This window comes from Mauremys reevesii, linkage group 1 (assembly GCF_016161935.1).
Source record: "Mauremys reevesii isolate NIE-2019 linkage group 1, ASM1616193v1, whole genome shotgun sequence".
Taxonomy (NCBI): Eukaryota; Metazoa; Chordata; order Testudines; family Geoemydidae; genus Mauremys; species Mauremys reevesii.
In genome coordinates, this window is record NC_052623.1 from 274,290,373 (window position 1) to 274,318,242 (window position 27,870).

Consider the following 27,870-nt stretch of genomic DNA (forward strand, 5'->3'; position numbering starts at 1 on the left):
TCTTTTTTTCAATGCTATTGGGTCAGTATATATATACTTGACCCTTGAATGGCATGGGAGAGATAAAGTTAGTGTTAGAGGGAGGGATCTCAAAAACCAAAAAAAAAAAAATAAAATCTTTCTCTGGATCTATGAATAAATCTATGACTGGGTTTGTTTGGACTTTTTTTTTTTTTGAAAATGAATGATGAATGAAATCTGTGGTATTGGTATATATATATGATGATAATTGCATCATGTTATTCCTAGATGGATGATGCATGGCAATCATGACAAATCTCACTCTGACTGCTGAATGCCCCATTGCATATCAGCTAAATAAAAAAGTGTCGTGCTCTCTTATTTGTGTGTGTTTTTTTTTTTTTTTTTTTCACATCTGTTTTTTCAAAGTAGCAGAGATGCCTGCATGTTGTGTGACTTGTGCAGATAGTGCAGATAACTGTGTTGTGACTGACTTTTGCATCACAAAAGCGCAGTATAAACCACTGGTAAAAAAGAGAAAAGCCTATTTTTTTTTTTGCAAAATTGAAGAAGAAGGGACAGAGATCAGGCACACATGCTGCCACACACATATGCAACAAATCTTCGCCAGTGGTTGAAAAGGAAAATCTGAAAATGCCTTTTTGCATGCAGCATTGGTTGGAGAGCACACAGATCAGACCAGCAAATTATAATTCTGCATGGTGCATCCAGTTGGGAAAGGTGTGTCAAAGAAGAAAAAAAAAGTGGATTGTATAAAATCCACATCATATCGCCACATCCCCACCCACCCCACGAGACTGCGGCGGGGTCCTGATGCATCAAAAATTCACACCACTCAGAGGGCAAGGGAGAGGAGGATGAAACTCTCAAACTGAACCCATGAAACCCACAGGACCACATTTTTCCCATCCCCTCCCCCTCCCCCACACCTCATAACACAAAATGACCTGAATGACCTTGTCATGGTCAGTTGTTGCATGCGAGATAAGCGGCAATAACACAAAAAAAAATATTGTATATTGCAACAAATTGAATATTATATATCATATTATATATATATTATATTATAATTATATTATACATTACATTGCATTACATTGCTGCTGATGATACACACACTTTCACACACACTTCATCACACTTTGGGGCACACATTTCTTTTTTTTTTCATTTCATTTCCCATTTCCCTTTATTCCCTCCCACCTGGCCTGGCTCTGCTTCTCCTCCTCTGGCATCACCTCATTTCATCCTTCTCTCTCTCATCTCTCCTCTCCTCTCAACCCACACTTTCCACCAACTTTCACCAGGGCAGCATAGGGATGTAAGGACCCACCAGTCAAGGTGGAACTTGTACCAAGGGCTGTTGAGCCTAGGCTGAGACTGAGTGGCAGATGTGGAATCTCCTGGCAGGTGATGTTAGGGTTTCCATGATCCCAGGTGATAAAAGGATTTCTTCTTCTCTTTCTTCTTTCTTGATGGTAGCCTGATACAAGCAAACAACATCGATAGTGTCCGCAGAACCTCAATGACTCCAGATTGATTCAGAGAAGAAGACTGTTAAATTGTTCATCGCTGTTTTGCATTTTTACTTTTTTTTCAATTCCATGCGGTCATGTAGTCCATGGTCATGCATGATGACACAACAAAACACAACCAACAATGAATAAATGAAACAACTTTTGAGGTGCATACAACATGAGCAACATCTTTGGCAGCTGCAGGGGGCTTGCCAGGAGCTCCGCTGCCCTCCGCTGCTCTGGCGCCCGCGGCGCGCTGCTCGCGGCGCCAGCTCTGCAGGCACGTGGCGCGCGACCCCCCGGACGCTCCATGCGGATGCGCTCACGGGACCAGCGGGCCTCTGCGGCGGGAGGCCCACTGGCAGCCACTGCCGCGCCCTCTGGTGCGCCCTGCCGCCGCCCGCGCGGTCCGGGCACTTGTGGCTCTGGCTCTGTTGCTTGGCTGGCCACGCTGGGCGCTAAAATGCTGCTGGGTCTGTCTGCTGTGTTGCTTGCTGCAAGACTGCTCACTGCCTGGGTACATAGAAAAAGATTCATTCTGCATGGGGGAAGATGGAAGATTGGTGACAGTCATTTGGCCAAAAAGAGAAGAAAAGGACAGTCCACCAAGCCTGGGAGGAAAAGGAGGAAAAGTCCACCACTTGAAGAATCAAGACAAGTCTGATGAACAACCATTGACAAGGCAGCTGGGTCTGAAAGAGAACTTTTTGAAAGGCCTCAAGGAAAAAACAAAGGAAAAGGGAAGTGCTGATGAAGAGAATCGTAGATGTCTTTTTTTGATGTGTTTTGAAGGTAAGGGCATTGGTCCTCGGTTTCAAATGCTGCACAAAAAGAAAGACAGAGCGGCAGAAAAGGCCAGGCAGAGGCAACAAGAGTTTTCCAACAACAAGCAAGACATTTTAAATTTGTTGGCAAAATAAGCCTTGGTTGCAACATGTCACTAAAGAAACATTTTTTTGCACTCTAGAGCAATTTTTCACAAACATTCAGCAGTTTTTCATTTTCACAGAGAGCAGCGATTTTTCACACAGCAATGAGCAGAGAGATGGAGCACAAATGGAGGAGCAGACAGGACAGGAACAATGGAGCCAGTCTATGGCAATAATGGAGGACAGTGACAAGAGATGCTCACATTGACAAGATGCAGAGACAAGCCAAGAATATAGATACAGACACTGAATAGGACTAAACTATGTTTATAATAGTTTTTTGACTTTGTTTCATAATAAATTTTAGTTTTATAACCAATTTAAATATTTTTAAAAAATTTTAAAATAAAAACAAAACATAAAATAATAAAAAAAAAAGCCAAAAAAAACATTACAAAATAAAATGAAAAAACAAATTAATAAAATAAAATAACATCTAAGAAACAAAATACAAAAGACAAAAAACAAAAAACTTAAATATCAAAATAACAGTAAACAATCAAATGTTTTAATTTTTTCAAAATTAAAGCAAACTTTTCAATAAAAAATAATGCATAATCAATAGCAGCAGACAACTGTAATAACATAAATATATGTCTCTGTCCTCTCTTACAGACTAGCAGCATGGCATTACATAAAATACTTAAGGAAATTGATCCCATGGTGAAAGGTAAGCCTCACTTTTTGGGGAAGGGAAGAGGGGTATGAAGCCCCTGTAATCCAAATATTGTCTTTTAGCACTGATAATTGATGGGATTTGTAGGACATAGCATTAGACTGCTGCTTCATGGGCCTACAACTGAGCAGAAAGATATCAGACGCCCCACTAGCTTATCGTAGAGTTGGGAACCTATAAGTTAAGCTATGAGGAGAGTAGAAGAATACAATTACAAGTATGAGCCTTCCCTGCTCCCACCTCGCCCCACCCTACTGTTAATTTTTGTTTTTTCTTGGACTTTATTTATTTATGCCTTTAATAATTATTTATTCCAGAAAGATTCTCCACAGACACACAATCAATATTTTTGCCTTTACAAAATGTCATAACATTTCATTTGCAAAATGTTGCAAAGCTCAAAATACATCTTTGCTCACATCTGATCTCTGGCCCTTTTCTGACCTGGTTAAGCAACCATGTTGAAATGTTATGCAGCTAGAAAACCTGAAGCTTGCTTTCCCTTAAATCTTTAAAATCTTTTCCAGAAGCTGTACCAGCTGTGCAAGCAAATTACACAGAACAGTATCTCAGTCCTTATTTTCCTGAACAGGGATTGGGTAAGTAACGGTGTGCGAGTGTGTATCTTTATTGTGTATCAATTAAGTATAGATATGTGATAACATATTTTTTCTGTCTATAGCTGTACTGAGGATACTGTAAGTTGCCTTTCCGACATAAGTGGCCTCATCACTCATAGGGAGCCTGTCAAGTTTGGTGTTCTGTAATAATAACAATAACATTATTATTATTAATAATAAATAATAAATAAGTAAGGAGAATGTGTGCATTTGAGCACTTAAAATGCAGGAAACCCTATGGAGTTGGTTCATGGTCAGGCTTTTGCGAACAGGGGCTGCTAACAGGGTGTTTCGCAAGGGAGTTCTCCAGGTGAAGGAGGAGCAAATACAGCATCTGTGGGGTAAGTGACTGTCTGTAGTGTGTGTTTGTTTGTGTTTGGGGGTTACTTGCTGTGTGCTGAGCTTGTGTTTGTCAGTCTGGTTGGGTGTTAGAAGGACCGTATGCTGTGGCTGGCAGTTGGAGGCCGTGAGCTTCAAAGGAAGGTTTGAAAGCTCGAAGCCTCTGATAATTGGCTGAGCCTTAATCAGTGGGCGGGGCATTCACTCAGGCCAGGGCTTTATAAAGCCGCGCACAAGCGACCAGGGGCTGCTAACAGGGAGTTTCGCAAGGGAGTTTGGAAGGGAGTGGGAGTCCCTTGTCGGTCCTAACCCTTCCCCTGTAGTCCCCTTAAAACCTACAAACCAAACCACATTTCAAAACCGCTTTCTGTAAACCACCCTTCCATTAACTAGGAGACAATGCAGGCAGAAGCCCAGCAACAGAGTGGGGGCTATCCAGTTTCTTGCACTGAGTGTTGCATGTATGATTACCTGCCCTGTGGGCGGGTGGCGTATGTGTGCAGTCGGTGCAAGTAGCTCCTGGCCCTCAGAGACCATGTACGGACTTTGGAGGCCAGGGTGGCGGAACTGGAGGAGTTAAGAGAGGCAGAGAGATATGTTGGTGAGGCTTTCCGGGACACTGTAGAATTATCCCACCTCCAGTCAGACAGCCCCTGCACTGTTGAGGAGGAAGAAAGGCCCAGGGAAGCAGAGCAGTCAATGGGAGCAGAGGGAAACCTTCCCGTAGTTGGGACCCTCCTTCCAGATGGTGCTGGGGTTGCCTCTCGCACTGAGGTTACTTCTCCGGGGGGGGGGGGGGGTGGAGGACACTCCAGTTTCTAGGAAAAGACAGGTGTTAGTAATGGGAGATTCGATTATTAGAAATGTAGATAGCTGGGTTTGTGATGACCGGGAGAACCGTATGGTGACCTGCCTGCCTGGTGCGAAGGTTGCGGATCTCTCGAGGCTTCTAGACAGACTTATGTGTAGTACTGGGGAGGAGCTGGTGGTCGTGGTACATGTAGGTACCAATGACATAGGGAAGGGTAGGAGAGATGTCCTGGAAGCCAAATTTAGGCTGCTAGGGAAGAGACTGAAATCCAGGACCTCTATGGTGGCATTCTCAGAAATGCTCCCAGTTCCACGTGCAGGGCCAGGTAGGCAGGCAGAGCTTCAGAGTCTCAACGCGTGGATGAGACGATGGTGTAGAGGGGAGGGGTTCACGTTCATTAGGAACTGGGGAAACTTCTGGGATGGGGGGAGCCTATACAGGAGAGATGGGCTCCACCTAAACTAAAGTGGAACCAGACTGCTGGCACTAAACATTAAAAAGGTTATAGAGCAGTTTTTAAACTAGGAGATGGGGGAAAGCCAACTGCTGCAGAGGAGCATGTGGATCGGACACAGACTTCTCTTAGGGGAGAGTCTGGTGATAGAGAATCTCCAGGTTATAGTCAGGAGCAGAGGACGGAAGAGGATAATGTAAGGGCCGGATCAGATGATAAACAGTCACATAAAAAAGAATCTGGCACATCAGAAAAGGGCAGACAAATAAACAGGGACAAGTTTTTAAAGTGCTTGTACACAAATGCTAGAAGTCTAAATAGTAAGATGGGTGAACTAGAGTGCCTTGTGATAAAGGAGGATATTGATATAATAGGCATCACAGAAATTTGGTGGACTGAGAGCAATCAATGGGACACAATCATTCCGGGGTACAAAATATATCAGAAGGACAGAACAGGTCGTGCAGGGGGAGGAGTGGCACTATATGTGAAAGAAAATGTAGATTCAAATGAAGTAAAAATCTTAAGCGAATCCACATGTTCCATAGAATCTCTATGGATAGAAATTTCATGGTCTAATAAAAATATAACACTAGGGATCTATTATCGACCACCTGACCAGGACAGTAATAGTGATGATGAAATGCTAAGGGAAATTAGAGAGGCTATCAAAATTAAGAACCCAATAATAGTGGGGGATTTCAATTATCCCCATATTGACTGGGAACATTTCACTTCAGGACGAAATGCTGAGATAAAATTTCTCGATACTGTAAATGACTGCTTCATGGAGCAGCTGGTACGGGAACCCACAAGGGGAGAGGCAACTCTAGATTTAATCCTGAGTGGCGCGCAGGAGCTGGTCCAAGAAGTAACTATAGCAGGACCACTTTGAAATAGTGACCATAATACAATAGCATTCAACATCCCTATGGTGGGAAGAACACCTCAACAGCCCAACACTGTGGCATTTAATTTCAAAAGGGGGAACTATACAAAAATGAGGGGATTAGTTAAACAAAAGTTAAAAGGTACAGTGACTAAAGTGAAATACCTGCAAGTTGCATGGGCCCTTTTTAAAGACACCATAATAGAGGCCCAACTTCAATGTATACCCCAAATTAAGAAACACAGTAAAAGAACTAAAGAAGAGCCACCATGGCTTAACAACCATGTAAAAGAAGCAATGAGAGATAAAAAGACTTCCTTTAAAAAGTGGAAGTCAGATCCTAGTGAGGCAAATAGAAAGGAGCACAAACACTGCCAACTTAAGTGCAAGAGTGTAATAAGAAAAGCCAAAGAGGAGTTTGAAGAACGGCTAGCCAAAAACTCCAAAGGTAATAACAAAATGTTTTTTAAGTACATCAGAAGCAGGAAGCCTGCTAAACAACCAGTGGGGGCCCTTGACGATCAAAATACAAAAGGAGAGCTTAAAGACAATAAAGTCATTGCAGAGAAACTAAATGGATTCTTTGCTTCAGTCTTCACGGCTGAGGATGTTAGGGAGATTCCCAAACCTGAGCTGGCTTTTGTAGGTGACAAATCTGAGGAACTGTCACAGATTGAAGTGTCACTAGAGGAGGTTTTGGAATTAATTGATAAACTCAACATTAACAAGTCACTGGGACCAGATGGCATTCACCCAAGAGTTCTGAAAGAACTCAAATGTGAAGTTGCGGAACTATTAACTAAGGTTTGTAACCTGTCCTTTAAATCGGCTTCGGTACCCAATGACTGGAAGTTAGCTAATGTAACGCCAATATTTAAAAATAGAGATGATCCCGGCAATTACAGACCGGTAAGTCTAACGTTGGTACCGGGCAAATTAGTCGAAACAATAGTTAAGAATAAAATTGTCAGACACATAGAAAAACATAAACTGTTGAGCAATAGTCAACATGGTTTCTGTAAAGGGAAATCATGTCTTACTAATCTATTAGAGTTCTTTGAAGGGGTCAACAAACATGTGGACAAGGGGGATCCGGTGGACATAGTGTACTTAGATTTCCAGAAAGCCTTTGACAAGGTCCCTCACCAAAGGCTGTTACATAAATTAAGCTGTCATGGGATAAAAGGGAAGGTCCTTTCATGGATTGAGAACTGGTTAAAAGACAGGGAACAAAGGGTAGGAATTAATGGTAAATTCTCAGAATGGAGAGGGGTAACTAGTGGTGTTCCCCAAGGGTCAGTCCTAGGACCAATCCTATTCAATTTATTCATAAATGATCTGGAGAAAGGGGTAAAGAGTGAGGTGGCAAAGTTTGCAGATGATACTAAACTACTCAAGATAGTTAAGACCAAAGCAGACTGTGAAGAACTTCAAAAAGATCTCACAAAACTAAGTGATTGGGCAACAAAATGGCAAATGAAATGTAATGTGGATAAATGTAAAGTAATGCACATTGGAAAAAATAACCCCAACTATACATACAATATGATGGGGACTAATTTAGCTACAACAAGTAAGGAAAAAGATCTTAGAGTCATCGTGGATAGTTCTCTGAAGATGTCCACGCAGTGTGCAGAGGCGGTCAAAAAAGCAAACAGGATGTTAGGAATCATTAAAAAGGGGATAGAGAATAAGACTGAGAATATATTATTGCCCTTATATAAATCCATGGTATGCCCACATCTCGAATACTGTGTACAGATGTGGTCTCCTCACCTCAAAAAAGATATTCTAGCACTAGAAAAGGTTCAGAAAAGGGCAACTAAAATGATTAGGGGTTTGGAGAGGGTCCCATACGAGGAAAGATTAAAGAGGCTAGGACTCTTCAGCTTGGAAAAGAGAAGACTAAGGGGGGATATGATCAGGGGTGAGCTGGAGCCGGTTCGCACCGGTTCGCGCAAACCCATTGTTAAATTTAGAAGCGGTTTGAGAACCGCTTGTTAACTAGCTTCCCTGCGAGGGAAGCTTTGATGGGCTCTGCCTGGGAAGCCTGTAATTCCTCCTCCCGACCGCCGGGGGGCGCTGCGCTGTGCTGCGAGAGCCATGTGAGCTGCCTCCTGGCCCTGCTGCTGCTCCTGCTCTTTGGAACTCTGGCCCTGGGGCTCCTGCTGCTGCCTGGTGAGTCCCTGGCTGCGTCCTGCTGCTCCCAGCCCCCCCTCCCGTGTGAGTTTCTGCGCCCCTCCCCCGCCTTCCCTGCCACAGCCACCCCCCTGCCCACAGCCACCCCCAGCCCCACCCCCTGCCCCACCCTCTGCCCCCAGCCCGCCCCTGCCCCCCGCCAGCCCCTGCCCCCAGCCACCCCCCGCTGCCCCCGGCCCCCAGCCAGCCCCTGCCCACAGCCACCCCAGCCACCCCCAGCCAGCCCCTGCCCCAGCCAGCCCCAGCCAGCCCCTGCCCACAGCCAGCCCCTGCCCACAGCCGCCCCCTGCCAGCCCCTGCCCCCAGCCACCCGCAGCCAGCCCCTGCCCCCAGCCGCCCTCTGCCCCCAGCCACCCCCCTGCCCCACCCCGTGCCCGCAGCCAGCCCCTGCCCGCAGCCACCCGCAGCCAGCCCCTGCCCCCAGCCGCCCTCTGCCCCAGCCACCCCTGCCCCCAGCCACCCCCCTGCCTGCAGCCAGCCCCTGCCCACAGCCGCCCCTGCCCCACCCCTGCCCACAGCCACCCGCAGCCAGCCCCTGCCCCAGCCGCCCCTGCCCCCAGCCAGCCCCTGCCCCCAGCCAGCCACCCGCAGCCAGCCCCTGCCCACAGCCGCCCTCTGCCCCACCCCCTGCCCACAGCCACCCACAGCCAGCCCCTGCCCACAGCTGCCCTCTGCCCGCAGCCAGCCCTTGCCACAGCCACCCTCTGCCCGCAGCCACCCCCTGCCTGCAGCCCCTGCCACAGCCACCCCCTGCCTGCAGTCACCCCCTGTCCACAGCTGCCCGCAGCCACCCCCTGCCCACAGCCACCCGCAGCCCACCCGTCTGCATCACCTGCCCACAGCCAGCCCGTGTCACTCCCTGCCTCCAGCTAGCCCTGCCCCACGCCCCTATCTGCAGCCAGCCCCACATCCACTGGTGCCCTGCAGTTCCCAGGGCAGTAACCCTGCACACCTGCTTCAATGGGGGGGGGCAGGGAGCAGCTGGGACCCACACATGTGCACACCCTAGAGTGACCAGACAGCAAGTGTGAAAAATCGGGACGGGGGTGAGGGGTAATAGGAGCCTATATAAGAAAAAGACCCAAAAATTGAGACTGTCCCTGATCACCACCCACACATGTGAAATGGAGCTCATTTCTAGTTCGCCCCATCTTTTTAAAAAAGAACTTTAGGTAGGGTTAAAATACATCTGTATTTTCCTGGACATGTCAGGCTTTTCGGTTCTTAATCACCTCCTGGGAAAATATGGATGTATGGTAACCCTACTGGTACAAAAAATACATGCTGTCGCACATCCCTTAAATCAGAACTTTTTATAGGGAACCCGTTGTTAAATCAGAACTTTTTATAGGGAACCCGTTGTTAAGATTTTGGCAGCTCATCACTGGAAGGGGGGGATGGGTCAGGGGTCTCGGAGTGTGTGTGTCAAGGAACATGAGGGGTTGGATGGGGCACGACCCCCCCCCCCGGAGGGCGGGGGAAGGAGGGAACCCGTTGTTAAAATTTTGGAGGGAGGAGGGAACTGGTTGTTAAAAATTTGGCAGCTCATCACTGGATATGATAGAGGTATATAAAATCATGAGTGATGTGGAGAAAGTGGATAAGGAAAAGTTATTTACTTATTCCCATAATACAAGAACTAGGGGTCACCAAATGAAATTAATAGGCAGCAGGTTTAAAACAAATAAAAGGAAGTTCTTCACGCAGCGCACAGTCAACTTGTGGAACTCCTTACCTGAGGAGGTTGTGAAGGCTAGGACTATAACAATGTTTAAAAGGGAACTGGATAAATTCATGGTGGCTAAGTCCATAAATGGCTATTAGCCAGGATGGGTAAGAATGGTGTCCCTAGCCTCTGTTTGTCAGAGGATGGAGATGGATGGCAGGAGAGAGATCACTTGATCATTGCCTGTTAGGTTCACTCCCTCTGGGGCACCTGGCATTGGCCACTGTCGGTAGACAGATACTGGGCTAGATGGACCTTTGGTCTGACCCGGTATGGCTGTTCTTATGTTCTTATGATTTATTGGTAACTCATAAGGATAAATTCTCTTTTTTATACGTAAAGATCTTGTATGTTGTGAAGGCTATTTGTTTAAAAAAACAAACCCATGATATAATACTGAGGGATAATAATAATGTCATACTGTAACAATTTGTTTTAATGATGATTTCATGCTTTCCATTCATGCTGCATAAGAACAGGCCTCTGGATCCCCCTCAGTTTTTCCTGACATGAATTCAGAGCTGCTGTACCTTCCATTAGCAAGGAGGCTATCTACTTGATGTTTTTTCTCTTGTCGAATTTGATGGGAAGCAGAAAAAAATATATTTAAAAATAAATAGAAAAATAATTTAAACTTTTCCTTACATTTTGACTCCTTCTCCCTCTTTGGGTTAGTGGATCAAAGATGACAGCTAAGACTTTCAAAAATTTCACAAAAAGTTTTGTTGCTGGTCTCCAGCTTGCCAACTTTTTAAATTAAATAATAGCAATTGAAGAGTTTCTCTTGTTGGAATATATTGTATTTCACTATTAATCCCCCCACACACAAACACACTCTATTTATTTAGAGTAAAAGTAGCTTCAGAGCGGTGTGTATATATATTCACATCTACACAGATATAGTACAAATACATATACCAGCCCAGGTATTCTTGAGGGACAGATTAAAAAAATCTGGCCTTGTTCTTTTTTTTTGCCTCAGCCTCTAATTGTGGGCACAAAGAGTTCCAGGAATAATTGACTTCAGTGAGACTATTCATGTTCTTAAAGTTAGGCACAGGCTTAAATGCTTTGCATGTTCAAGGCCTGTCTGCAGAAGAAGAGTTTAACAAGGAACTTGAACATTCATTAGTGGAATACGGTTTCTGAGATTTGGCCTGCAGCCTTTAGAGGGGTTATACACAGTCCTCAGCTATTGTATTGCATATCCAAAAATAAACAGTTTTATAGAGATTTGTAGATTATATTCTGCCAGGTTTTCCTGGAAATGGCACTAGCTAAAGGAAGAATGACTAAGCAATAACTAATGGAAATGCATGACTAAATGCATTTATCTTTGACCTTGATTATTGTTTTCTTAGACTTGGACTGGACCAATGTGTCCCAACCTCTAAAACATTTCATATCCCAGAGACTTTTTCTCCCTCCTGCCATCCTCAAACAAATGTGCTATATAGGTTCAACAGCAGGGAATGGGGCAATCTCTGGGTGTCAGCTTCCCAAGGTGATGAATAGGCCGAAAGTGAAAGAAAAAAAGGCACAGCGAAGAGGTGAGGAGTAGTGGAAACTGGGATGGGTAAAACATATCTAGAAAATTGAATGCCATATTAACATTAGAGATAATCAGACAGCTGACAATCCCCAGAGCAAGACTGTTGGGATATAATTATTATTTGTATTACAGTAGTGCTTAGGGGTGGGTTAGGTGCTCTCTCTGTACATGGGAGGAGACACTGTCCTTCTCTTTAAGAGTTTACAATGTAAGTAGGCAGGACATTCAAAGTGAGGGCAAAAGGAAATATTATTGTCCCAGTTTTACAGATGGAGAATGGAGGCTCAAAAAGATGAAGTGATTTGCCCCAAGTCACACAGGAAGTCTGTGACAGGGTCAGGTATTGAACCCAGAGACCCTGAGTCACACATATTGAAACTAGGTGCAGTAGAGGGGACTGTTCTCTGGATTTTGATAGAACTATACTAACAAATGGGAGGAAGGATAGTCTTGTGGTTAAAGACAGACCTGGGAGTCAGGTAATTGAGGTTCAATTCCAAGCGCTGCCACAGTTGTCCTGTGTGATCTTGGGCAAATCACTTAGCTGCTCTATGCCTCAGTTTCCCTATCCGTAAAATAAAAATAATAATACTTCCCTGCTTCATAGGGGTGCTGAAACTAATTCATTAATGTTAGAGGTGCTCAGATGCTAAGGTATTGAGCACATTAGAAATGATTATAAATTAAATAAATAAAATCAGCATTTACTCATATTCAATTTAAGTTATAATGTATGTTGCTCATCTACCAAACTTAAATAGTCTAAATTTTGTTTAATCTGAAGGCTATTTGATCAGTTGTGCTGTTTCAAATTTCATGGTAAATCCAGCTGAGGTACTAACAGGATAATGGATATATGCTCCAAGGCCAAAATGTTCAAAGCTGCATGCCTAAAATTGAGCTACTAATCTGTACTTAAGCACCTAAATAAGTGGCTTGATTTTCAGAGGTCCTAATCACCCACAACTCCCAATGACTTACATTAGCCATCAAAAGTGGAAGTAAACTGTAAAGACAAAAATCAGGGTATTGTATTGTATGATGAATTATTTCCTCTAAATCTGAGGTGCACATTCATTACAGTAATGATTTCTTTCCCACTTTTTATAGTAAAGCTGCCTGTTACAACCTCCATCAAGCAAGTGGGAAAATGCTTCAGGTAAGAGAACATTATATTTGACTTCCAGAATTTCTCTTGGAGGGGAAAGAGTGATCCCAGCTTGATTTTTCAAAGTCCCTCTTTATGATGTGGAGAGGGAAATACACTGAAACACAGATTAAAATCATTTACCAGGGGAAGGATGATCCCCTTTTGGAAGATGATTTTCAGAATATGTGGTGCTGGTGGTGGTGGCCTTTTTTCCCCCACTGATCTTTTTTATTTGTCTGACTTTCTGTTCTTCTATCATTTTGTCTTGCCATTTTAGGCCCCAGTTCTGCAAATCCTTATACATGTGCTTAACTTTAAGCATGTGATTTGCCCCACTGAGGTCAATGGGACTACTCACATACTTACAGGTAAGACATGGATATCTGCACTTCCAGGTTTGGGTTGTCTTGGCAGTGAATTCTGAAGGCTGTAGGCTGTATCCTCTTCTGGATCTGCAGGACTTTTATACAAGTAACACTGACGCTCAGTGTTCATTATGTACATAAATACCTACCTATTGATAGGCTGTTAGTTCCCTTTGCTTGTTCAATATGCACTGTAAGCTATTCCTGGGTTGGCAGTTCCTGGTGGTATGTCATTCAAAAGCAGAATCAGTGCTACTGGTAGCCAGTCAAATTGCAGGATGGCAGAAAAACACTTATTATATTTGAAAGAGGGATAAAGCTTTGGCCAGTCAGCATCCAGTTTATTTATAAAAGTAACATATACTTTAAAAATATATACTTTTATGCCAAAGATGGCTTGCATGAGTAGCTAACGACAGACTTAGTGTCTGGATCTCAGTATTCAGCAGAGAAAGAACCTTCACAAGAGTCAGAGCAAGACTTGAAACCTCTTTGATTATTATTGTTATTATTATTACTATTATTATTGTGGTAGCACCCAGGAGCACCAGTCATGGACCAGAATCCCAGTGTGTAGGCACTGTACAAACACAGGACAAAAAGCTAGTCCCTGCCCTGAAAAGCTTATGAAATAAAGTTAACCACTAAATTTTCTACATTGAGAATTAAAGCAAAACCCACCTCTTCATTCAAGCTTTCCCACAATAGTACCTTATTTCTCATACTTTTGTATTAACAAAAAATTAAAAGAAACTAAAAAAGAAATATCATTGTTCTTGTTTTTTACTCTTGTGCTACTCTGGTGACTCTCCAGTACTCCTGGGATGGGCACCAGTATAAGATCCTGGCTGGATGGTGGTACAGTGGCCAAATGTCATTTGCATCAGTATCCATCAGATAAAATGATTGGGCCACCATAGTTTGTTTTGTACAGTTTAACTATATGGGAAAATGCCCCGCTTTAACTTGGCATTAATGTAACAGCAGGAGATCGTCCAGCTGTAACAGTGTCATTGTCTTTTATATACATATATATAGTCACTAATTAGTCTGGAAATAAATTAATTACTGGTGTGAATGCCATTTCTTTCAGCTCTGAGAGACTGACTCAGGGTGCCGAAGAGAATGTTCTTGAAAAGAATTGTTTGCCACTGGGGTTAGGAGAAAGCATGTCCCAAGATGCAACCTTACCTAAGAGAGCAAACCTCTATTCACCGTTCTTCAAGATGACATCCCAAAGTGTAGAGACGCACCAAGGCAGAAGGGTCACCAGCTGCACAGAAAAGACAGTTACCTGTACGAAAGGTTTTTTATATGTTTTTAATTAAAGTATTCTAGGTGCCAAAAGACAACAGGATTTGCTTTTGTTTAGTGCATTCCCTAGTCCAGATATCCCAAAGCATTTTACAAAGCAATGAGTTAGATGATGGAAGTGCAGTGATTGTGCTGAAAAATACAGCAACCATTAGGTTTTCAGCAATAACTTACATGCCAGAGGATGTCAGAACTGGTTTCATTGAGTAAATTTACCAGGACACAGGAGATGAATCTATATCTTTTCCACTGGATGTTAACCTCTGCCCAATCTGCAGCACCCCCCACAGGGCAGAAGCCGGGTGAGGAGTGGGACTGAAACCCCGGTCCCCGGCACCCCCCCCCAGGACTGAAGCTGAGAGGGACCGGGTTGAAGCTCCAATCCCCAGCGCCCCCCACAGGGCTGAAGCCTGGTGAGGCATGGGACTGAAGCCCCAATCCCTGGCACCCCTCACAGAGCTGAAGCCGGGAGGCACGGGGCTGAATGCCAGAGCCCCGAGCCCTGGTGCTCCCTGTGGGGCAGAAGCCTGAGCCCATGGTGGGCTGGGTTGGGGACATGGAGGGCATTGCTGCCCCCACCCCAAAGTGCAGCGTAAGAGCACCATCCCGGGAGCAGCTCCACATCTCCCTGAGCGCCCCCCGCCATCTCCTCTCTCCCCGCCCCAGCCAGGTCGGAGGCAGGAAGCCAGAGCCGGGCAGTGCGGGGCAACTGCTGCTCTGGCTGGTGCCATGGAGCAGGCAATGGCAGCATTTCTGGTCTCCTGCTCGTGCCCCAGATTGAAGCTGCTCCTCAGCTGCCAGCCTGCTTTGCTCCCGCAGAGGCAGCCAGTAAGAGCCCCCTACGTGGGGAGACCTGGCTCCATGGCTGGCAGACCCCTCCGGGAACAGGGACTGCAAGGGAGTCCTCCTGCACACAGCCCCTAACACCCATCTCCCTATACCCTGAGCTATGCCCTTCCTGCAGCCTGAGCTACCCCCTGCCTGCACACAGCCCCAGCTACCCCTCTCTGCGCACCCTGAGCTACCCCCATACCCACACACAGCCCCTAGCCATGCCCCTCCCTACACCCTGAGATACCCCTCTGCCTGCACACAGCCCCAGCTATCCCCCTCCCTGCACCCTGAGCTACCCCCCTGCCTGCACACAGCCCCAGCTATCCCCCTCCCTGCACCCTGAGCTACCCCCCTGCCTGCACACAGCCCCAGCTATCCCCCTCCCTGCACCCTGAGCTACCCCTCTGCCTGCACACAGCCCCAGCTATCCCCCTCCCTGCACCCTGAGCTCCCCCCGCCTGCACACAGCCCCAGCTATCCCCTCCTGCACCCTGAGCTACCCCCTGCCTGCACACAGCCCCAGCTATCCCCTCCCTGCACCCTGAGCTACCCTCTGCCTGCACACAGCCCCAGCTATCCCCCTCCCTGCACCCTGAGCTACCCCTCTGCCTGCACACAGCCCCAGCTATCCCCCTCCCTGCACCCTGAGCTACCCCTCTGCCTGCACACAGCCCCAGCTATCCCCCTCCCTGCACCGAGCTACCCCCTGCCTGCACACAGCCCCAGCTATCCCCTCCCTGCACCCTGAGCTACCCCCTGCCTGCACACAGCCCCCGCTACCCCCACCCTCCACCCCGAGCTACCCCCTGCCTGCACACAGCCCCAGCTACCCCCTCCCTGCACCCTGAGCTACCCCCTGCCTGCACACAGCCCCAGCTATCCCCTCCCTGCACTGAGCTACCCCTGCCTGCACACAGCCCCAGCTATCCCCTCCCTGCACCCTGAGCTCCCCACCTGCACACAGCCCCTAGCAGCCCCTCCTTGCACCCCGAGTTACCCCCATACCCACATACAGCCCCTAGCAGCCCCCTCCCTGCACCCACAGCCACCCCCTGTGTGCACACAGACCCAGCTACTCTGTCTGCACACAGCCCCTCGCTACCCCCTCCCTGCACCTTAAGCTGTTTTCAATTTTTTTAAGCTAAGCACCCCACCTTTGAGTTATAATTTAAATGTATAAACTCCCTCCATGGACCCCACCATGCGGACGTGGCTCAAGCCCCGCTGACCCCTGACCCCCCCCAAATAGAAGTCAAACTACGCCTATGCCCAAGGACCCTGCCCTGAGGCACCCCCACCCCTCCCCTGGGTCCTGGAGTTTTTATAGCATGTCGAGCGGGGCCTCAGGGAGAAAGTTGAGAACCCCTGCACTGTAGTATATTAGGCTGTAAAGCATGTTGTAGATCACTGCTCATAGTGGATGCACCCCTGCTGCCAGACTTTCCATTTCTTGTAAGTTAAACTAAACTATCAGAGTAGGTTCGCATTTCAGTAAAACCATGTATTATCTTAGCTAATAAAGAATTCACACATGGCTGATGTGGTGTAGCTTTTTTTCCTTTTTGGCCCAGATCTGGATCACAATGCAAAGAGCAGTTCAAGCAGGGAAGAAAGAAAAGTGAAGAACAGGTCACCACTGAAAAGTTCAAGGTCCTGCCGAAACAGGACAACAAACCAAGGAGCGAATGTTAGGATGATCAAGTCATGCCAGACACAAGAAACATTGCAACTTTCTCTCCCTATAGTGCCTGGTGCAAAGGGTAGGGAATCCAATGAAAAGTGTCATGAGGGTGAACCACAGCCAAAATCCTTTGGCCAGCACCGGTAGGTGAAGAAGAGTCCAGTTACTGAACTTGCCTATCCTGTCCGTGGTACGCTGAATGTACATTGTGGCATGAACAATGAGGGTGTCAGCACTAACAGAAGCAAAAGTTCTTGCTTTATTTCTAAGCCAAACACAGCTAGGCAACTGAAAAATGAGGGATCTCACCCGCTCAGGGATTTCTCTGTTCTCACTGCACAAGCTTACTTCTGAGTCTCTCCTGAGTAGAAACTTCCACTTGTGGTCTATCATATGCATTGTTTTTTTGTAATGCAAACTCCTACCCAGTAGCAACTGAGCTAAGAACATAGCCCTCATATTTGTTTGGCATCTCAAGCTGATCTTGACTCTTGATCCCTGTTGAGAGATTTATTCACCAAGCCACTCAACCTATCTTTTGAGACTGACATGCATATCTCATGCTCTGTGATAGATAAATTGGAGGGTCATAAGCCATATAGATTATAATAATTATCATCTGTCATCCAGGAGAATCCCATAGCACTTTACAATCATACAAAATCTGTATGTAGGTATCATTTTATTGACAATGGACACCTGTGAGTTGATTTGCAACCATTTATGAGGCATGATACTATACAACAGTTTCGCACAGGAAGTAAAAACTATCTCATATCCAGTTGAACCCTAGCTGTTTAAATTTCCCAGCATGTTCAGTTACCCAGAATGCAATTTGGCTAGGACTGCCCTCTCACTACCTCTTCTTTATCTCCACCTCTCAATGGTTTGTACCCCAAAACTAAGTCAAAACCCAGTACTGAGCAGTTCAACTGAGTGTGGCCAGCACTGGATTTAGTCAATAGTACAAGAACTCTCCTTTGATTATATTTGTATGCTGCTAGAAAGAGTTATTAACTACAATATAGAATTTGTAAAATACCTAGAATGATAGATCAATTGATTTGATAGACAGAATTGGACAGGGCCGCCCGGGGGGGGGGGGGAGACGCAAGTGGGGCAATTTGCCCCAGCTCCGCAGGGGCCCCCACGACAGTTTTTCAGCGCCCCTGGAGCAGGGTCCTTCACTTGCTCCGGGGGCCCTAGAAAACTCTTGCGGAGCCCGGGCCCCCGGAGCTTCTTTCGCTCTGGGTCTTCGGCGGCAATTCGGCGGTTGGGGGTCCTTCCGTTCCGGGACCTGCCGCCGAAGTGCCCCGAAGACCCGCGGCGGGGGGTCCTTCTGCCCCGGGACCCACCACCGAAGTGCTGGGTCTTCGGCAGCAATTTGGCGGCGGGGCCCCCCGCCACCGAAGACCCCAGGCCCCCTGAATCCTTTGGTATCCAGATGGTATTTTGTAGACATGTCTATAATGCAAGTTGAATAGGGTGGACTGAGATACATGTAAGGCACTGACTGACATGTTTTGTTTTTCTATACAGAGCAGACCTGGCAAATATGAAAGGGAACATGTCTAGGCCTACATTATCAAGCAAAATGATTTTACTGTCCCAACATGACAACAGAGAAACATTCCATCCAGCATCTTTGCTATGTGCCATGAAGAAGACATCAACAAAAGGATTATTGTGCAATAGTGAGACCAAGGCAGTGGCTAAGAGAAAAACTCTGGAGCCTGGGTCACAGCCTCTACTTACAAGACCTTCCAGTCGCAACTGGGTGAATTTCCTGTCAGGCTTAGAAATTGATGCAAATGTTGTGAAAAACAGTACCTTACAAGCTAAATTATACAGCCAGCCAGGCTCCATTCAGACAGGACATCAACACTGGGAAATGAGTGGCTTCACATCAGATACCCTGAGGGATTAGGACTCCAGTCCTGGGGAAACCCTTTGGCAGGAGTGCTCTGAAAATGCAGCAGAAGTGTATACAGTGCAAAGAAGTTTAGCCTCACACTGTCCTGAAAGACAGATTCTAGTTTTCCGGAACCTCTGAGTGACAGCTAAAGAAGGCACAGCATTTAAGTTTGTTTTAGAATTTTTTCATTTTTTGTCAGTGAATTTCAAACATAAGAAAAACACCTGAATCATCTGACTTCTTCAGCATTAAAATGATGTCTGACCAGAATGGAAAACTAAAAAGGGGAAGGATTTGTGTTACTCAGTTCAGACCCTACCAGCCACTTTAAGAAACAGTGCTAATGGACTCCTAGGGGAATTCCATCCAGTTTTGTACAGCTGAAGGTTGCTAGTCACCGATTAGGACCTTTGGGGGAATATAGGGAATGCAGATCAGGGACTGCCTATGCTAGAGAGTCTGGGGAAGTAAAGGAGGATGTTATTGCACTGTGAGGCAAAAGCAAAAAACAGAAGTTTATTCTAAAATTAAAAAGCTAAAAGTAAGTAAAGTGCCTTAAAAAATTCCATCTTGTCGCATGCCTTGCTATGGTGCTGGATCGTAGATGTGACTAGAACTGCTGTCTTTGTTGCTGTCCAGCTAATCCATTGTGCTTATGCCTATTTAATATTTGTTCCTTCCCCAAGATGGGCCGGGATTAATCCCAAGGACACTAGTTTGGGGTTTGAGAACATCAGTAGAGTTGGCTAAAAGTGCTAAGTGCAGAGATGCTTTTCTCAGTACTCAGTCGATACCTGAGTGCATTGTATCCCAGAACCTCGCTGTGCGTTTAGTGTTTGTTGTGACTAGAATAAAGGTGTGTTGTTCGAACATGTGACCCTATGAGAAGAGCTTAACATATGGGGCAATGAAGCAATGCATGTTTCTGGTTTTATTCCTTGAACTGACATACAGTGTTCCCCACAAAATAGAAATTATTAGACATTCTTACAGTCAGTAAACTGAACAGGAAGTTTCCTGGAAACCCCAGGACTGGATTTCCATGTAATTCCTAATTGCCTCAGTTAATGATAGGCACCATAGGAAACCTTCAAGTAGTGGGACAGATCCTGAGCTGTGACCAATGTGCCTCAGCATAGCTCCAGAGCAGATTGTAAAGGTGCCATTTGCACCCTCCTGATCATTGGGCAGCTCAGCGCCAGGCCAGTCCACTGGCACAGATTAGATCAGCCTACTTTAACCTGCACCAACAGTCAGCAACCTCCAGGGCCTAGTCTGGCAGCCACAGCTCACACCACCAGCAGGATTCCTCTCTGCACAGGGAATCCTCAACCAGCCAAGGAGAATTCCCACGCAACTGAGTAAACTGGCTTCAGGGCAGTTTTTCAGGGAGGTTCCATGAGAGCTCACGCAGTTTGTGATGAATCCTGGAACATGGGCGGTGAGTTACATGGGTCTATGATTCCCAGGCTCCAGCAATATTCAGGGCACAGGGGCCCAGCTCCACCAATGTTGGGGGCTGGGTCTCTCCCCCAGCCCCGCCTGCCACCCCTCACAACTCCCGCAGAGCATCCCCTGACCCCACCTGCTGCCACGTGCCTCCCCCAGAGCGTCCCTGCCTGTGCCCTGGGCAGTGCTCCTTCGCTGGCGGCTGCCGCTGCTGGCTACAAAAGGGAGTGGTGCTGGTGGCAGGCTCAGGTGTTTGGGTGAAGGTTCAGAGGAGTGAGTGAGTGACTGCAGCAGCTCAGGGAGCCCCAGGTGGCTGCTCAGCCTGCTTTGGGCTTGTTCTTTCCCTTCCTCTCCTCTGCTTTTCTTTTCTTTTGCTAGTTTCTCTTCTTTGTGGCTGTAGCCAGAGCACTCCAACCCCTTCCCCCCACGCTTCCTCCTCCCCATCTCCACTTTGCGGGGAGAAACTCAGGCTGTTTTTCTGTCTCCTAGCAGCAAACAACTTCACTGCTTCTCCTCCTTCCCCCCTCCCACTGAGCCAGCTTCTTTCCCCTCTGCCTCCCTGGGTGCAATGTAGCCTCATGCTTCCCTGTGGCCAGCAGGACTTCTCACTGCACCTCCCGCACGTGAGCAGCTCCTTTCAGGGCTTCTCTCGGGATGCAGCATGAAGTCTGACCCCCCACCCCACCCCAATCTCTCTCCGGAGTTGAGAGGGGGAGAAAGTTTGTTGATTTCCCTCTGAACTCTTGTTGCTCTTGTTTTTGAATGAGGATTTCTTGCTCCAGGGAAGTGTAACTCCTTGGACCTGAGAGGGTCCCTAGGAGCACGTGCAGTGACAGTGGTGGGGTGAGTGTCCTGTCAGGTGGTGGGGGGGGCTCCCCTGGAGCTTGCTGCTGCCAGCGAGGAGAGGATTGGGGGGCCTGCCTGCACTCCAAACTCCTGATCCCTGCCCCCACCCCAGAGCCTGCACCCCCAGCCAGAGCCCTCACCCCCCTGCACCCCTACCCTCTGTCCCAGCCCTGAGCCCCCTCCTGAACCCTTAATCCCTGGCCCCACCCTGCAGCCCTCACCCCCAGCCAGAGCCCTCATCCCCCCGCCCACCCCCACGTTGTGCAATATAGGGAAACCGTTAAACACTTACTGTTTCCAGACCATTTTTACATTATTTTTAAAAATATATATTGGCTTACAAGGCAGGTGGGGGGATGGGGCGGGACTTGGATCCGTTCTGGGCACCACCAAAAATTATACAAACCTGACGCCCCTGTCCCAGAAATGTGTATCTATTACCATTGTGGAACATATCCATGCTCACATGAAATGGGGGTCAGATAACAGAGAGCCCCAAAAGGAACCCCCTCTCATATTTACTCGGCTTTATATCACAACAAACACAGCTTCCCTATGCCCTGGGAATGTCACAGTAACACAGAGTTGACTTCCTCCTCTTGTGTACTGAACAACAGGATATTGCAAGTAAACAGGATAATGCTGTAACTAGATGCTTCAGCTGTATCCTGAGCCAGTAGCGATCTCAAAATAGCTCATTTCAGTACAGCGCATCAAACCTCTGAACACTCACTCCATGCATGTGACTAGTGAGAGTGGTGTATGAAATGTTAAGGCCTGATCCCATAAAGACTTACAGACATGACTAGCTGTACAGCCTTTGCACAGAAGGTTCACACTTGCTACTCTCCAGCTGGCAGTTCCAGCAGGTTTTCCTGCAGTTGAAAGAAAACATGAAGTGGGTTAGGTCCAGCATGCAGATGTTGCAAACAGTATTAATACCTCACCAGGATAACAAATTACAGTATCAGTTTAAAACGATGGTACATTTACTAGGAGGTCATGGCCTGGCACCCAAACACTCCTCACGGGCCCTGAAGCACTCCACCTCCAGGAGCCTCAACAGCTGTGGCGGATGTGGGGCTGTTACCCGCACACTCTAGGGCGCCCACCTTGACTCAGTTCCTAGGACTCAAGGCATAACCTGGTTGATTTACACACCCTCGCCCTTTCCCAGGTCTCTGGCTGGGCTCTGGGCGAAAGGCACCTGCCCTTACTCAGTTTCTAGGGCTCAGGGCCACCCATGCCCAATTCCTAAGGCTCCGGGTGTAATCTGGTTCACTTAAGTACCCACTCTTACCCATTTCCTAGGGCTCGGGGCATACTCCTCTGTACATTTCCAGGATCTTTTTACCAGTGAAAGAGCCTTACACAGTAATATCCTTATCTTCTATTTATTAACAATTACCAAGCAAAATACACATGCTAAGCATACAGTGCTGTGCTCACCAATGCTGATCACACAAATGGATTTTCCCCGTTGCCCAGGCAAGTTCAGTCTCATCTGGATTCTGGTGCTTCATGTCACAGTCATGCAGAGGATTCTTAGCAGCTCTGCTCTTGGGCTGTGTCTTGGGGGGGTGAGTTCTACTTTCAGGTCTTTCCTTCCTATTATTCTTTTCCCTTTTCCTTTCTTTTTCCTTCCCAGCTGGTCTCCTTCTTGGACCTCAGTTTATCTAGTGAAACTTGAGTTCTGCTTAGCTATACTTCAACCAATCATTTTACTGAAATGTTAGAAAATAATTTTTTGACCAGTCCTAACATATTGTGAAATAATTCATACCCCACCATCTTAGTTGATTTAAATCTTGTAGAATTAATTATGCGACAGAAACAATCAAAGAAGCAGACAGAAACCATAGAGATAAACAAAATAGCTTTCACACCCCCAACTGTTGATAAGAGATTCCTTGCCAGACAGAGGGCCATCAAACAAAGTTTTCTTTAAACATCTTAGGAGATTCCTTGCTTATCTGGCGATGGTGCCTTCTTAACAGCCTAATATTACATTGTTTTGATATAATTTAGAAGGAATGTGAGGATGTGACTTCCTGAGTCTTGGCTCATGGCTGCTGCTCTCCTACTATGGCTGCAGAAAAAGGCCTCAGACCTTACAGGGCAAGGTACCTGGGGAATCCTGCCTCCATCAGAGGAACACAAACCCAGCCTCCTTGGAAAACAAATAGTGAAGCAAAGCAAGCAGTAAAAGCTATGGCCAACAATGACAATAAGTAAAATGTAACATTTCTAATTCACCTACCTCCTCTGCTGATTCCAGTTGGTTATTGTGCCCTTCACTGAGCCAGGACCTGCTTTGCTTATACACCTCAAGCCTAACTGCATGAAGCATCCCCTTTTTTTCTTAATCCAGAGCATCATCTGAGACAAATCAGCATTTTCACTTGTGATTTGAAACAGGATTGGAATTCATGTCTCCAGAAAGGACAATGTAGTAACTCACCCGGTGCTTTTTCCAGCCTCCTCCTGTTGTATATGCCCTTTATTCAGGGAATAGTCTTTCATGTCACTTGTTTTATATGTGCTTCTATTGCACTTTTACATTCTCTAGTTACTGGTCTTTTTCTTAGGCCTTGTCTACAGTGGCAAGTTTCTGCACAGTAAAGCAGCTTTCTGCATTGTAATTCCTGGGTGTATACACTGCCAAGCAGGGCCGGCTCCAGCTTTTTTGCTGCCCCAGGCAGGGCTGCCCGGGGGGAAGGGGGGGCAAGTGGGGTAATTTGCCCTGGGCCCCACAGGGGCCCCCACGAGAGTTTTCTGGGCCCCTGGAGAGGGGTCCTTCATTTGCTCCGGGGGCCCCAGAAAACTCTGGTGGGGCCTGGGCCCCCGGAGCTTCTTCCACTCCGTGTCTTCGGTGACAATTTAGCTGTGCGGGGTCCTTCTGCCCCGGGACCCACCACCAAAGTGCCCGGTCTTCGGTGGCAATTCGGCGGCACCGAAGACCCCAGGCCCCCTGAATCCTCTGGGCGGCCCTGGCCCCAGGCTGTGAAAAAAAAAGAAGAAAGAAAAAAAAAGAAAAACCTGATTGAGCTCCCACCGAATTGCTGCCGAAGACTGAAGTGGACCGATTCAGCTGCCACCGAAGTGCCACTGCCGCTGACCCGGACTTGCCACCCCAACAAAGGATGGAGTGCCGCCCCTTTCTGTTGGCCGCCCCAGGGACCTGCTTTCTTCACTGGTGCCTGGAGCCGGCCCTGCTGCCAAGCCACTTAGTGCGCCGAAACTGTGCAGCTGCAGCTGTGACAAATTTGGTCACAGAGACACCCTTGGGACTGTCACCTGATGTGCTTGAATTACCTCTGAGCCATTTTCCCTGCCAACTTGGGACTCCAGAACCCCACCTTGTTGAGCCAGACATGCTAGCCTGCTACAACACAGACCCAGGTCTGGGCCACACCCGCAAAGCTGCAGACTTAAACTAAAAACTGCTCAGCATGTTTCCTATCTCCAGCATCCAGATACCCAGCTCCCAGTGGGAGCCAAACCCCCAAAAATCTGTTTTACTCTGTATAAAGCTTATAAAGGATAAATTCATAAATTGTCCACTCTCTATATCACTGATAGAGATGCACAGCTGTTTGCTCCCCCAGGTATTAGTCACTTACTCTGGGTTCATTAATAAACAAAAGTTATTTTATTAAGTATAAAAAGTAGGATTTAAGTGGTTTCAAGTAATAACAGACAGAACAAAGTAAGTCACCAAGCAAAATAAAGCAAAAACATTAAAGTCTAAGCCTAATACATTAAGAAACTGATTACAGGTAATATGTCACCCTCAGAGATAAAACATTATGGACTGCAATGTCACAGCAGCGCTGTAAAAAAACCACCCCGATGAGAGGTGTGCAGCTTTCTGCGCCGGCGGTACAGCACCATGGTGCCAGTGTAGACACCCTTGTTGATTACAGCGCTGCAATTTGCCTCTGGGAGGTGTCCCACAATGCCTCTTCTCGCCTCTCTGGTCATCGATTTGAACTCTACTGCCCTGCCCTCAGGTGACCAACCATCATCCCCACCCCTTCTTTGGGAATTTTGAAATTCCCTTCCTGTTTGCTTGGTGACACATGTGGTGGTCTCAGCTCATCTTTCCAGGTGACCATGCCTGCTCCGTGCACTAGGCATCCCCTGCTTGGAGCAATGCCGAGCTGCTGGACCTCATCAGCATTTGGAGTCCAGTCCCAGCTGCACTCCAGCAGTAGGAATTATGATACCTACAAACAGATTTCATGATGCATGACAGAAAGGGGCCATGACTGGGACACACTGCAGTGCACGGTCAAAGTGAAGGAGCTGCAGAACACCTACCACAAGATCACAGGAGGCAAACTGCCACTCTGATGCTGCGCCCATGAGCTGCTGGTTATTCAAAGAGCTGGACATGATACTCGATGGTGACCTCACCTCCACTGCGAAGGCCACTGTGGATACTTCGGTGGCTTGCATGCCAGTCAAGAGTGGACCAAGCCAGGGGAGAAAATCTTCAACGAGGATGTGGAGTGGGAGGCAGAGGGGGACCCAGAGGCAGAGGATGACTTGGAGGTCAGAGATGCATGCAGTCAGGAGCTTGGAGAAGCGCAACAATGCTGATGTGTGTGTTTTTGTTTCTCTCTCCCCTCTGGTGGTTGTTTTTTAATAAAAGAATTGTTTTGGTTTGAAAGCGATTATTCCATTAATTGAAAGCAAACAGAGCCCTGCAAAGCAACAGGCAGTTTTCTTACACCTTCATAGTGCACCTTCTGCACCAATAACTATCACCTCCTAGCATTACAAGCACTGCACTCCCAAGCATGGCAACAAATATTAGTGACTTTCAGCTTCAAATTGCTGCCTCAAGGCATCCCGGATCCTTATGACCCTGTGCTGTGCCCCTATAATAGCCCTGGTCTCTGGCGTTCCACTGTGGTCAGCACCTCCGGGAATGCCACAAGCAATCTTGTGTCAGAGCTACTACATGTGGCAAAATCAATGTCAAACTCCTCTTGTCTTTGTAGTTTAAGGAATAACTCTACTGCCACTCATGATGTGTTAGCCAGAGCGAGCAGCATACTGGTCAACAGTGCAGGATCCATTCCTGCAGACTGAAGAGGCAGAGCATGCAGTACACAAAGGATTGAAAGATGGTGCTAAATGCAGAAGGAAGTACAGGCATTGCTGGGATGTGAAGCAATGCATCACAGGGCATCAGGACAGGACCCAGGATGGCCCACGACCCCCTCCTCCTGCCCACAACTCTTAGTGGCAGAAGAGAGAGAGGTGCTCTGTGGGATAGCTGCCCAGATTGCACCACTCCGAATACTGCTGCAAGTGTGAACACACTATTGCACCAGCACCTGACAGTGTGAACACACAATAGGGGTTTCCTTTCAGTGCTCTCTGAGGAGCGCTGTAACAGCCGGCACTGTAACTCTGCCAGCATAGACATACCGTTAGATCTTCTTTAGGTCACTGTTTCATAGCTCCCAGTCTAGGCTGTGTGAATTCTGACCATGGTGAACTCAGGGTGCTTTCTTCAACAAATCTGTGTACAAATTTGAGTCAAGAAGGTGAATTAATATTTTTGCTTCAAGGCACTTAGTTCTTCCACTTGTTTGTGTAAATGATCTGTTAGTGTGAATGGGGAACAGGTTAGAATTCCATTTCATAGTCCATGCTCATTCTACACTGTATCAGTAGAAGCAAATCAATTCTGTGTATATTCTTTTCTGTGACTAATGAGCCCACGGTCCTAAAGCTAAACCCCCCTCTTTTTACCACTCTCTGATTTTGCAAAGTTTGGGGTGACTTCCTGAAGCCTGGAAGTATCAGAATTCAAAAAGCTAGTGTAATTGCTGCTTTTTTCTGGGGCTCTGATCTGATCTCCTGACTGATTCTGCTGAAGGTAAAAATAATCTATACATGTTTTTACACCTTCAGAGCACTTTAAAGAGATTCTATAACTAATCCTCTGCACAGTTCTTTGGGGGTAAGTATTGTTCTCCTTCATGTCATTGCCGCCAGACCGCACTAGTTATCTGCCTGGCCACATGGAACTTTTTCTGAGAAGTAGTTGACAGATAACCACTGTGCAGTGTGACAGTTCCTAAGAGACCTAGAATTTCATAGACAACGGGTGTGTTTGTGTGTGAAGGGCAGTGGACACTCAGAACCACCAGAAGCTATACTGAAAGTTGGGATCTGAAGAAAAGAGGGTCAATGGGAGTGAGAAAAGAAGACTTAGGTCAGGGTCTAGACTAGAAAAGCTAGTATAGTATAGCATAGCTATATGGCCAAACCCCTCCTACTGTGAACACAGCTTATACCAGCAAAAGTGCTTTTGCCAGTATAGCTTATAGCTGTTCCCCAAGCAAAATAAGATGCCACAGCAAACGCACTTTTAGGCCAGTATAACTATCTAAACTAGGGCTTTTGCTGGTATAGAAAAGCTGTAAAAGCATCACAGCTGCAACTGACATTGCTCTACTGGCAAAAGTTTCTAGTGAAGCCTGGCTTTACGCTCAGTAAGTAACCCCCTTTTTTAGTAGCAGCCGAGGAAACAAGTGCAAATCTGCCTGAGCACTCCAGCTCCGTGCTAAATTTGTTTTGTAAATTGGTTAACAATAGGGTG

The 27,870-nt window shown here is 46.8% G+C and overlaps 1 protein-coding gene across 8 annotated transcripts in view; it reads left to right on the forward strand.

The window, feature by feature from the left end:
- Positions 1 to 19,823, forward strand: part of AGBL3 (AGBL carboxypeptidase 3) — a 61,773-nt gene extending 41,950 nt beyond the window's left edge. For 2 of the 8 annotated variants that reach the window (XM_039519340.1, XM_039519337.1), the window contains 7 exons: positions 3,044 to 3,098; positions 3,632 to 3,703; positions 11,504 to 11,692; positions 12,805 to 12,853; positions 14,303 to 14,514; positions 16,929 to 17,181; positions 18,578 to 19,823. In XM_039519340.1, the coding sequence (XP_039375274.1) occupies positions 3,044 to 3,098; positions 3,632 to 3,703; positions 11,504 to 11,692; positions 12,805 to 12,853; positions 14,303 to 14,514; positions 16,929 to 17,181; positions 18,578 to 18,965 (1,218 nt within the window). In that variant the 3' untranslated portion in view covers positions 18,966 to 19,823. The remainder of the gene's footprint in view (positions 1 to 3,043; positions 3,099 to 3,631; positions 3,704 to 11,503; positions 11,693 to 12,804; positions 12,854 to 14,302; positions 14,515 to 16,928; positions 17,182 to 18,577) is intronic. The other 6 variants (XM_039519341.1, XM_039519338.1, XM_039519342.1 and 3 more) reach the window with 5 other exon arrangements.
- Positions 19,824 to 27,870: the final 8,047 nt, after the last annotated feature.